At 47.8% G+C, this 12,375-nt stretch overlaps 1 protein-coding gene across 1 annotated transcript in view; it reads left to right on the forward strand.

The window, feature by feature from the left end:
- The window catches only part of RBM20 (RNA binding motif protein 20), a gene marked incomplete at its 5' end in the record, with an annotated part of 51,364 nt that overhangs the window by 20,633 nt on the left and 18,356 nt on the right, over positions 1 to 12,375 (forward strand). The window contains 2 exons of the mRNA XM_049646015.1: positions 5,315 to 5,394; positions 7,216 to 7,909. Of these exons, the coding sequence (XP_049501972.1) occupies positions 5,315 to 5,394; positions 7,216 to 7,909 (774 nt within the window). The remainder of the gene's footprint in view (positions 1 to 5,314; positions 5,395 to 7,215; positions 7,910 to 12,375) is intronic.

Consider the following 12,375-nt stretch of genomic DNA (forward strand, 5'->3'; position numbering starts at 1 on the left):
CTTTCCTTTCCTTTCCTTTCCTTTCCTTTCCTTTCCTTTCCTTTCCCTTCCTTTCCTTTCCTTTCCCTTCCTTTCCTTTCCCTTCCTTTCCTTTCCCTTTCCTTTTCTTTCCTTTTCTTTTCTCTTTTCCTTTCTTCTTGCTCTATTGTGAGGTATAACATATATTTCATTTCAGAAAAATGACTAATTATATATTGTATAGTTTTAAAAGTAGTAATGGTTGAAATCCCATAACTCCCATAAAACCACCACCAAAGTCAAGAAATAAGATACCGGCGGCACCCAGAAGCCCCTCTGAGTCCCTCCTCAAGCTTTACCCCTCCCTCTCCACTCTCCTGACTTGGAGGATGATCATTTCTTTGCTTTTCCTTACAGCTCTACAACCCACTTATGCCTCCCTTAAGGTGATTGTTTAGTTTTGCCTATTTTTGAACTTTACATGAATGGAATTATACTCTTTGTGTTCTTTCATTCAACATCTGCCATCCATGCTGGGTGTGTCTATTTATTTTCATCGTTATATAAATTTCCATTGTCCGACTATAAATTTATCTATATGTTCCACTGTCTGTGGACATTTGGGCTGTTTCCAGTGTTAGGGTATCAGGGACAAGGTTACCGTGAACACTCTTGAACACGGTATCCTGGTACACGGGTACACAAGCATATAACTAGGGGCACATACATAACTGGGAGTGGAATTGCTGGATCTCAAGGCATGCTTACCCTGAACTTTGTTTGGTAATAGTAGCAAGCTCTTTTCAAAATTAGTTGTCCTAGATCTACATTCCTCCTAGTGTCAGGGTGTTCAGTGGCCTGCATTCTTGCTAACATTTTGTTATCTGGCTTTTTAAGTGTTGCCTGTCTTGGGAGAGTATAATGGTTTATCATGGTTTTATTTTTTATTTTCCGGATTACTAATTGAGGTTGAGCCCCTTTTCCTATGTTCGTTGGCTATTCCATTTGGGTCTTCTGTGGTGGAAAGTTTCTTCTAGGGTCATTTGCCCATGCTTATCTTTAGATTGTATCTTCTTAATGGTTTCCAGGAAGGAGTTCACTTAACTGGAGCACTTAGTCCCTTTGGATTTATTGTAACTATTGCTATGTATGTTTTTTTGTTTTTTTTTTTTTTTTAATTTTAGAGAGAAAGAGAGAATGTGAGTGGAGGAGAGGGACAGAGGGAGAGAGACAGAGAATCTTAAGCAGGCTCTGTGCTGAGCACAGATGTGGAGCTCAATCCCACAGCCCTGGGGTCATGACCTGAGCAAAATCAAGAATCCAGTGCCAACCAACTGAGCCACCCATGCGCCTCATATTTATATTTCAATCTACTTGTCATTTTGTGCTTTCTACTGTCCCGTTTTAATAGGGATCTTCCAGTTTGCTTCAGCTTATTCCATATTTACATAGGGTCCAGTTAGTTAAGACCCACAGCCCTTAATCAGCCTTCAAGGTTGAAGGCAGAAGACAGAGGCTCAGTGGTTGTTGCTAGGATCTGACAAGTCCACGTACGTACATGGTAATGTGTCAGCCTGTTGTCAGTTGCCAGTCTTGATTCAGCTTTGCTTGCAATTATTGCTTCTGAAGATCCTTCACCAACAATTCTAGCAGAACCTGGTTTTTGTTTGGTTGGTTGGTTGGGTTTTTTGTTTTTTTTTTTTTTTTTCTGGCGAATGCAAGCATGTTGCTTTTCTCAACAAATCAAAGGTCCTATCCCATTATGTACCCAGCCAAAGTTTCTGTTCTCCTGGATTCTCCCCTGGAGGCTAAAATTGAATTTCTGCACTGAATTCCCAGTGGATCTTTGGTGTCTAAATGAGATGTGGTTGTAAGAATCTAATTCGGATGAACAGCAGTACTCAGCTTTTTAAATTAAGGTACTGAGGCACTGCAGTACTTACTGAGGGAAATAGTTCAGGATGGTGCAAACACCATGTGTTAAAGAGATCACGTGGTCAAGGTCTGCATTCAGCAGATGTTCACCGCGTGCCCACTGGACCAGGCACCATGGTTATAGACATAGCAAGCTTGTGGAGGAGCTCACAGTCTGGTGTGAGGAAGAAAGGGAAAACAGCACCATTGACGATCATGTGACCTATTTCAGACCGGAGGGTGGTGGTGCAGCCTAGATTTTACCCCTTCCTGCTTTGAGGAGCTTGGACAAGGTGCTTTACATCTGTGAACCTTAGGTGCCGGATCAGTAAAGGACTCCACCTTGAGTTCTTCGGTTTTAAGCACTTTTTTTTCCATGTATTATCTTTTTGAGTCTTGCAATCACTTTCCCCTATGAGGTGTGTAGGGTGGATAATAGCAGTAACTATAACAGTACAACAATAATAAGAATAATATACCTTTAATCGAGTCCTGGTACTCTGGGTCAAGTCACGTGCCCAACACCTTATATACGTTATCTTCTGTAATCCTGACATCAGTGCTGTCAGACAGGTATTATCTCAGTTTTATAGGTAAGGAAACCGAGGCTCATAGAAGTTCAGTAACTTGCACAAGATCATAGCTGCTGGAAGAGCCATGATTAAAACCTAGGACTGTTTTGGTTTTGCACAATATCTACACTTCTATATTGTGTTAGTAGGGTCTCCATTGTCCACGTGAGAAATCAGGTAATTTGCTTATGGTCACCCAGCTAGTAAGCAGCAGGTAGTATTCTAACAGGGCTTCTCAAACTTTAATGTGCATACAAGTCACTTACAGGTCTTGTTAAGATTTCTGATTCAGTAGATCTGGGGCAGGGCTGTGATTCTGCCTTTCCAACAAGCTCCCAGGAGATGTTGCAGTGTGTCTAGAACACATTAACTACCCTTTAGGAAGGATTTTCTGCTCCCAAACTGTCACAATGCCTCTAATAGAAAGCATATCAAAACCTACTTTAACTACATAGCAATGCATGATCATGGCCCCTAGGTTGACATAAGCCAGCTAGGACTTTCTCTGTAGGTGACAGAAATTTGTCTCATGTAAGCTCATCAACTAAAGTAAGGAAAGAAATTTATTGGCTCATGTAAATGAAAAGTCCAGGAGTAACCCTGGCTGTGGCTGCGGGCAGAGCTGCATTTAGGGCCTAAGTGATATCATTAGGACTTGGCTTTTCTGCACTCTGCCTTCTGTTCACTTTGCTTTATTTTGGGGTCCCCCTGGATGGCCCCCGGCTCCAGCCTCTAGGTGGCGTGGTGGCTTCATTGACTTCAGCAGCTCTGGCCTCCCGTTTCCTTCAACAACAGAGCCAGAGTTTTTCCTAGTAGCTTCCTCGTAAGTGCTGAGAGGCCTTGTCTGTGCTTGAGCTAGTTTGGGACACATGTCCTTACCTGAACCAATCTCTGTGGCCAGGGAAGGCCTTGCTGTGACTGGCCAGGCCTGTGTCACCCCAGAGCAGAGGTGGAAAAGGGGAAATGGCCTACTAGGGAGGTAGATAGCAAAACACTATCCATATGTGTCTCTGGGCCCAAGGGGCCACCGCTTGAGGTCCCACCAGGGTTTGCAGAGGTGGGGGGAAATTTTGATTGGTCTTTTTCCTCTAACTTTACCTTTTGCTCACCAGGCAAAGTGGAGGGAGAGAAAAGAGAGATTTAAGGTATCTCTCATCTCCTGTCTTGAATATTTCCTCATGCTGATAATCATGTCTCTCTATACACTCTTTGCGGCAAAGGCTCTATTCCTCAGGGCATTTGGGTAAGAACCTTTCACATAACATGTATCCAGCAAATGCATGGAATGAATGAGGAAGAGTAAATCTGAAGGAACAATAAAAAGTGAGTTTTCCTTCCTGCAGACCCAGACAAGAAGGATAAGCTATTTTCTGGGTTGTTCCATAGAGACTTCTCCAGAATCATAGCATCTCACATGTAGAAGGGAACTTAGGATAGTTTAAACCAGTGTCTCCCAGTCATCAGGGGAATTTTCAGGTTCTCTGGAGCAGAGGTTTCCCTCTACTGAGGTTTCCCGTCAGTAGATTCGGGGTGGGATTGAGGGTCCCAGGCAGTTTGGCGGCAGAGGCCTTGGTTTCAGGGCCACTGGTCTTGCCAGCTTCCATGCCACAGAGGAGGTCTCTGGCCCTGAGAAGCAGTTGTGTGTGTTCCTGTGGTGCTCGCAGGAAGATTAAATCAGCAGACGGTGACTGATTTCATGTAAGATATGGTGCTGAGAGCTACAGCTGATAGGAGGCTTGGTCCTCACTTGGGGAGAGTTTGCTGTGTAACCGAAGAGGCAAATTATTCTTGTGGAAATTATACAAGACTTAAGCGAGTGCATCAGTTTGGGAGCTCCTAGAAGTTCAGTGGCAAAAGCCAGTATGACTTGGTTGTATAAAGAAGGGAAAGATTACTGAGCAGGTCCTTCAAGGATGAGGAGAGTCAGATAAACTGAGAGGGTGTCCAGGCAAAAGGAGTCAGGTGAAGACGGAAGCAGACCCTGGAAAGCACAGTAATGTTGAAAACTATCAGGGCTGCTGGGACAGGGTCTCGCTATGACAAGTTAAGGGCTCATCTGGAAAGTTTCAGCATCTTCACAGGACTCTTGAGGCATGGCCTAGAAAACAGCCACAGAGGGGTCAGAGGGTGTGAAACCCTCCAACAGTTCAACACCTGTGGCTTTTATCAGCCTAGTCTGCTGTGCCCTGAGGCTATTGGTGGATGCCAGATGGGCCTCATTATCTGAACTTTATAGGTGGAGAAAGGGAGCCTCCCACAGACAACGAGCCTTGACCCCAGATCACTCAGGCAGCTAGAGGCCAAGCAGAGCTGTTCTTCCTGGGTTGAGATTCTCAAAGTGAGGTACATCCCCTTGAGTATGCCAGCACTTCCCTGGAACAGCATGGGGCTTGGCCTCTCACCCTTGTCTTAAACAGAGCAAGGTGTGTTGACCAGAAGCACCATGGATGGTTCCCTATGGTGTTATTGAGCCATATCAGTGTCCTCATAGAATGGATGAGAAGATATTATGTCTGAGATCTGCTTCAGAATATTCTATGGGGTGGGGAAAGGATTCGGGTACAGATGAACTAGGTTGGTCAGAATTGTTGACAATGGAAATGGAGTCATGGGGGTTCAACATACCATTCTCTGTGCTTTTGCATATATTTAAAATGTTCTACAATAAAGAGGTACCCAAAATGTCGGGGCCCCTCCATTCAGCATTATGCTCACACTCCTCATTCCCTGGATTAAACTTCTTCTTCCTCTAAAAAGGTATTTTTTTTCCCCTTGGGCGGACCGGGCAATGGACCCAAGTCCTCTCTGTTTCCCTTTGGTATTTGCATGGCTGTCTCTGGTCTGATGATGACCTCTCTGACTTTGCCTAGAAACCCGGGAAAACGGTGGCTGCCATCATCCAGGACATGCATTCCCAGAGGGAGAGGGACATGTTCCGGGAAGCAGACAGGTGAGGCCCCAGCTCTGGGCATCATGGAGGATTCTGGGCAGCTGGGACACTCTCTTGTCTCTCATTCTTACGGGTATTGAGTCACACTGTGCCCTGCCCTTGCCCCGTCCATCAGCCTTTCTGGGCCCTACTTTTCCACATGCCGGATGCCGTCCAGAACTGCTGCTCAGGTTAAGCCTCAGGAAAATGCAAGATGGTAGGCTTCCTCTCATCTGCACCTCCTTTGTTAGAAAGGAATATAGGAGGGATTCTGTTGATATTTGGCCCTTTGGGGCAAGGCTACACTCTGCTAAAAAACCTTAAAGTCAGTGTGTGTGTGTGTGTGTGTGTGTGTGTGTGTGTGTGTTCTATTTAGAGCCAGCTGTTGGTTTTTCATGAGCTGAATGTAGATACAGGAACAGGAATGTAGGTGAACCCCCCCAAAAGTAGTGACTTGCCCAGTCACCTACTCTGAACATTGAATGCATTCAGTTTTCCAACTCCTTTCTTCCGACTGAAATTGGGACCGTGTCAAGTTGGGGGTACAAGTTTCCCCCTGTCGCTCCCCTACGAAAACAGCCCTTGTGGAGAGCCAAGGGGGAGACCACAGGAGCCAGCACTTGGCCTGCACTTTCCATGGTTCTACCTGGGGCTGCCACAGATAGTGCTCTCACCAGGCTGGGTCCAGGCTGTTTCCCCATTGATGGTCAAGGCAGCCTCGTCCTAGGGAGCCACCTCTGGGTGTCCCCTGGTAAGTGAGGGCTGTCTGGTTTTTCTGTATTTGGAAACCAAACGAAAATTGCCCATTCTTTTAGAATAATGGGTACGTGATTAACTAGATCTGCTTAATCACCAAACAATCCCCAGAGAGGCTGGGAGTATATGTGTGTGTGTGTGTGTGTGTGTGTGTGTGTGTGTGTGTGTGTGTGTTTGTGTGTGTGTGTGTGTGTGTGTGTCTTTGTATGTATCTAGCTGCTCAGGTTTGGGATCCCCATTTATTTCTTAGGGTTTTTTTAAAATGGTTGGTTGGGGTTTTTTTAAAGATGCGTTTAAAGGCGGATCATGCTTCCCACAGTTCTTCAGCGGAGCGTCTGGAAAAAATTACTCTGAATCTTAGGCAGGTTGAGAATCCCTTTTCTGGGATTTAGTCCCCTCATCTGAAACACAAGCAGGTCAGAGCTCTAAGGTTCTCTCCAACCCTAAAGTGCCCTCCTAGTTCTTTGGTTTTGGAATCTCTGAGCCTGCCCTCCTCACTCTTGTCCCCCCAGTAATTAGCATCTTCTACTATGCCCAAGACCTGAACAAACTGAGATGAGAAACAAACAAGAAAAATGGAGGCCAAGAGGTTGCCTTCATTACAGTAAAAGTCAGGTGGAATTGTGGCTTTGGTCTTGTTGTCGAGACACTGGCTAATTGAACCCCAGGGTCAGGCAGCCTTGCCCACCAAGCTAGACCAGGGCAACCACCGCCTCCCCCCCCATCCCCCCCCCACACACACACACATCCAGAGGGAGAGTTGCCTGTCCCCTGAGCTTAGCTTCCTTCCAAGAGGAAGAAAGATGGAGTTGAGCCTAACCAGTCCAATTATTTATCCCAGTTCCCAGAAGCAGAATGAGTAAAAGGGCAGAGACAGCCAGGACTGTACTCTGGGAAAATCCTCCTCCTTAGAAGCCAGAGGGGAGGAAAAGCTTTCTCCTGCACCACTCTCTGTATTGGCTGTGCGGTTGTGGCGAAGAGTGTATGGCCACATGGGGTTAGTGCACAGTATGTCCACTGGGCATATCTGTGCATGGGGGCAGGGGACGTGCAGATCATAAAACACACTCCTTGGCTCCTTCACAGATACGGCCCAGAAAGGCCACGGTCTCGCAGTCCGGTGAGCCGGTCACTGTCCCCGAGGTCCCACACGCCGAGCTTCACCTCCTGCAGCTCTTCCCACAGCCCTCTGGGCCCCACCCGCACCGACTGGGGCAACAGCCGGGACTTGTGGGAGCACTCGCCCTATGCCAGAAGGGAGGAAGAGCGAGATTCGAGCCCCTGGAGGGAGAATGGAGAGGACAAGAGGGACAGGGCAGATGCGTGGCCACATGATCGAAAACACTACCCCTGGCAACTGGACAAAGCGGAGTTAGATGAGCGGCTGGAAGGAGGGCGGGGCCACCGAGAAAAGCACCCAAGGCCCGGGTCCCCCAGCCCGCTGCACTCCGCCTCGGGCTACAAAAGCCGAGAAGACAGCTACTACCGGAAGGAGCCCAAAGGCAAATCGGACAAGTATGTAAAGCAGCAGCAGGAAGCTCCCGGGAGGTCCAGGAGGAAAGAGGAGGCCAGGCTGCGGGAGAGCAGACACCCCCACCCCGAGGACTCAGGCAAGGAAGACGGGCTGGAGCCGAAGGTCACTAGGGCCCCTGAGAGCGTCAAGTCTAAGCAGAGTGAGAAAAACAGAACCAAGAGACCTGATAGAGACCAAGAAGGAGCTGATGATAGAAAAGAAAGCAGAATGGCGGGGAATGAGGTAACGATGCAATCTCTTCCCCAGGTAAGGAGAGGCAGGTTCCCGAGGACAGTAATATTAATATGATGATGATGAACATTTATTTATTGAATGAATGGAACACTCATTGGATGTTTACTCTGTGCCAGGCACTGTACTAAACACTTTGTCTCAGTCAAGTTATTTAATCTTGCCAGCAACTGTATGAGGTAATAATGGTAATAATACTATTATTGCTGTAGATAAGGAAACTGAGGCACAGAGAGCTTAAGGGAGTTGTCCAAGGACACACAGTCAGGAAATGACAGAGCGATCGGGCTCCAAATCCCTTGGCGCGTGGCTACCTTTACTAGAAGTTAGGCAGCGACATGACATGATGCAAAGGCGGTCTGTGGACCCGTGTGCCCGGAGCGGAGGCGCCCTGCGGCGTCGTGGACTCTGCTCAGGGAGATTAGATCTTTGGTCTGCTTCATTCTTTCTCCTGCCAAAAGCATCTGCCGAGCCTGGGGCTTCAATGAGAGGTGGTAAAGGAGAAGCAGCCACCACCCACTACGTGGCACTGGGTGCCCAGGGCTTGGTGTGCCTCCCTAGACACTGTCCAGTGTTTTACTTCCACCGTAATAAAAATGCTCGGCAGTTGGCTGGCACCTTTCATCCAAGCGTCTGGAGGGGCTTATAACCTGCTATATAACTTCGGTTCACACAGTGAGCCGCGAGGACTCTGGGTACAAAATTTACATCCTGGCTTGGTTTATACTTCCTCCTTTCCCAAAACCACCTACATTTAAGTAGGAGTGGGATCGTGGAGGTCGGGGAGGGGGTGCTTCATAAGGAACTCAATTTAAAAAACCCTACGTGCCTGTCTCCTAGTTTGATTCAGGAGTTAGTGACAGTGACTAAGTTGAAATAAGGAGCCCAGTTCTCAAGGCCATGGACGCTGAAGAGTCACGCTTTTGTTCACTACTGCATTCACTCCTGTATGCATTGGTGGGAGGCCACTTTGACAGGTAGCGTGCTAGGCACAGGGGGTCCAAAGGTGAAGGGGACATGGTCCAGGCTGTAGTGGAGACCAAGGTCTAATGGTAGAAGGAGAGCTGCCAAAAGTGATTTACGGTCGGTGGGACACATACTGGAGTGGAGTAGCGGATGGGCTGTTCTGTGGGCGTTACTTCTGCACCAGGAGAGGAGGAAAGCAGCACAGAGGAGGTGACATTTGGCCAGGCATGGGAAATGGGGACAAAAGCAATTTGGGAAGCAGCGAAGGCAAAAGTGAGAAAAGAAGACTGTTTTCAAGAACCTAGAGATACTCAGCATGGTGGTGTCTTTAGGGCATATTAAAGAATAATGTTTTTAAACAGTAAAACCCTGGCTCTTGTGCAAACATAAAATGAATACATGTCAAAGATGTTATTTAACCCATTAATTAACGAGGGATCCGTAAGATGTAAAAGCTGGGTCAAAGGAGAAGCCAAAGAACAGGCAACATGGAAAGGCAATTGAGAACGCTGAAATGAATTTGCTAAGAGACATAAAGCCTTTTCCATGGGAAGCCAGCTGCATCTCCAGCAGGTAAAATTGCATCTCTAGGAACAAGAATCATTTGCACTACGATCCGTCTTCTGTAGTTTGCAGGGTTATAAAATAGTTCCAGATAACAAAAGGCCCCACCTCCTAAGGATGGGACACCCCGGAAAGGGTGTGCTGGACAGCTAACTGCCCAGTGGTCCGTGGAAAGAACACCCTGTTGTCTTTTCGCCCATCTCGAAGTCAGCCACGGTTTTTCCTGACTGGCATGGCAGGGGTTGCTCAGGAGGTGAGATTAGGGACCTGGGTGGGGTGGGTCCACAAAGGCCTTTGTGTGCCTTGCTGAGGACTTGAACTGGATCCCGAGGACCTGTGAACCAGAGGGTGTTTTTAAGAAGTGTGTCTACACTTGGAGGTATCTAAGGGGCTGGTGATGGGTCAGTGCCTCCAAAGAGTCACAGAGGGACAGAGAGCAGCAGCCCCTTGAGCCAAGGGCTCAAGCCTGGGCCTCATACACACGCCAGCAGCCCAGCCCCCTGTGTCCCCATGGCAAAGTGATGGAGCTGCCCCTTCACAAGCCTACCCACATTTCTGAGACTCTTCTTCAGTCTCGATATTGTTCCTACTATTTCACCCACCTGCTTTCATCGGTTTGCCCATTTAAGGTGACACATGCTATGGGTCATCCCCACAGCCCTGATGCAAAAAAGAGATGCCCAGAAAGCCCCATGGGTTTCCACACATTCTGTCTCTTTAATTGGTTCTGCCTCTAATAGCCCTAGAGTGGAGTCGGTGGGGACTTGGGGTCCCCAATGGATTGTTTCTGTGGGTTTGGGAGCCAGGAAGCCCCAAACCCTTTTTTTGATGGAATATCAGTAGCATAGACTTTCCCTCACTGATCTCAAAGTGTATATAACCATCTTGAAAATGACCCAAATCCTCCAGGGCTGCCGCAGGAGTCAGATAACAGGCAGTGACTGAACTTGGAGATGGAAGACAGCTTGGCTGAGGATGGTGTCATTGCCTTCTTCTAACATACCGGACACCTCCCACCACAGGGTCTTTACACATGTTCACCTGCCTGAGACCCCTCTCCCGCCAAAGTCACGTGGCTCCTTCCTCCCCACCTTTCACTTGTTGTTCTGCTCCCCCCCAAGGTTATTCCTGGAGAGAAATCCCACAACATAAAACCACAGTGTCCCAACTCACTTGTCTTCCTTCCCTGCCAAACTCTCCTAGGTCCAACCTGTCCCCTGGTCTGTCTTTATTTTATTTAGTGTCTGTCTCCTACAGCCTCCAAACATAACCTCCACAAGGGCAGGAATTTTTGTCTGCTGTGCTCACTGCTATGTCCCCAGTCCCGAAATCAGGGCTTGACACAGAGTGGGTGCCCAGTAAGTATTTGCTGAAGGAAGAAAGGAATGACTGACCCAGACTCTGGAGACAAAGGCCTGGCTTCTGAGAACCAGGTCACTCCCTGTTCTTCTGGGCCTCAATTTTCTCATTGGTGAGATGGGTGTGATCACAGGTCTGTCATAGGGCTTTAATGAGCTTGTGCTCATTCAAAACCTCTAAGATGTCTGGAGAAAGTGCCCATGGTGGAGAGGCCAGTGTGTGTGCTGTTCAGTGTTTGTAAGTGGCCAAGTCCACACCCGAGACTCAACCTTGACCACAAGGCCATAGAAAGAAGGAAAGAGATCAAGTCACTGAGTAGGGTGAACATGGGTAGGAAACATTCCTCCACCTTACTGGAAGGGCGATCAAGGGTTATAGACCCAGATGCCTGGAGAAAGGAAGCCAGGAAGGGGACACAGACCTGGTAACAGGGGTGAAGCCAACGTGGAAAGAAGTAATCATGGCAGACCAAGGAAGGGGTACCTGTCTACTGGGGGCAGTTAGCCACTCCTCAGCTCTGTTCTATGGCTGCCATTCAGGAATGCGAGCCGGGTGCTATTAGATCCCCCATTTTTTAAAGAGCAGCACCAAAATCCACGTATCTCTGAAATTTTTCCACATTTTAGAAACTGTATAGACTAGAACATGTCTGTAGGCCAGATGGAGCCCAAGGTTCTCTAGAATGCAGCCCCCAGTATGGGCAGTCCATAGAAGGGAGAAATAGAAAAACTACTTATGCTCAGTTCAGAGCCTAGACAGAGACCTAAGCATTGCAGAGGCAGGTGTGAGCTAGTTAACCACTCCACCCCCTCCTTCCAGTCTCCATCCTTGTATTGACTAATATCCACAGAACACCTAGCACTGGGACTGCAGTTCTGAGTGAAAACTGAAATGACCCTTGATCGCAGGAGCTCATGGTCTAATGGAAAGACACACTAATCAAATAATTCCTCAGATGAGTAGAAGGGCATGAGTTAAGTGCTAAGAAGGAGATGGAGGTATATACTACTGTTAAGGTGGCAAGGAATTAGAGGCTTCCCTGGGTTAAGATGCAACTGTTGAGATTGGAAGGAATGGTGGGTTTCACTGAGTGAAAGGAAGGAGAACAGACAGAACAGCATGTGCAAAGGCCTTGTGGCTGAGGGTCAGTGTTGCAGGAACAGAGACAGCCAGGGTTAGAATGCTGAGACACAGGTCTGGTTTGTCAACGGGCCTTACCATGCAAGGTTGTAGGCGGGTTTACGGATTTGTGTCTTTATCCCGAGTGCAAAGGGAAACAAATGAAATATTTAAGCAAGAAGGTGTGGTGAGGTTAGGACAGTTTTTGCCTTGTGGAGTCATCATTCTTAATTGCCTTGGGGAGAATAGACTTGGGAGGAGGCTACAGGGCAGAAGGGGGAGACCAGTTAGGAGGTGGTTTAACCGTAGGCCTAGCTCTGTGGAAGCAGAGCTCTGCTTGCAACAGTTGGGGCCCAATATCTTAGTCTGTGAGCTGGTGCGGGCAGCTGGGTGCATTGATTGCATTTATCGGCTTCCCTTAAACTGCTGCTCTCACTTGAAGTGATCCCAGGGCGAGGGGCACACTGAAGGCA

The sequence above is a fragment of the Panthera uncia genome, chromosome D2 (genome assembly GCF_023721935.1).
Source record: "Panthera uncia isolate 11264 chromosome D2, Puncia_PCG_1.0, whole genome shotgun sequence".
Lineage (NCBI taxonomy): Eukaryota > Metazoa > Chordata > Mammalia > Carnivora > Felidae > Panthera > Panthera uncia.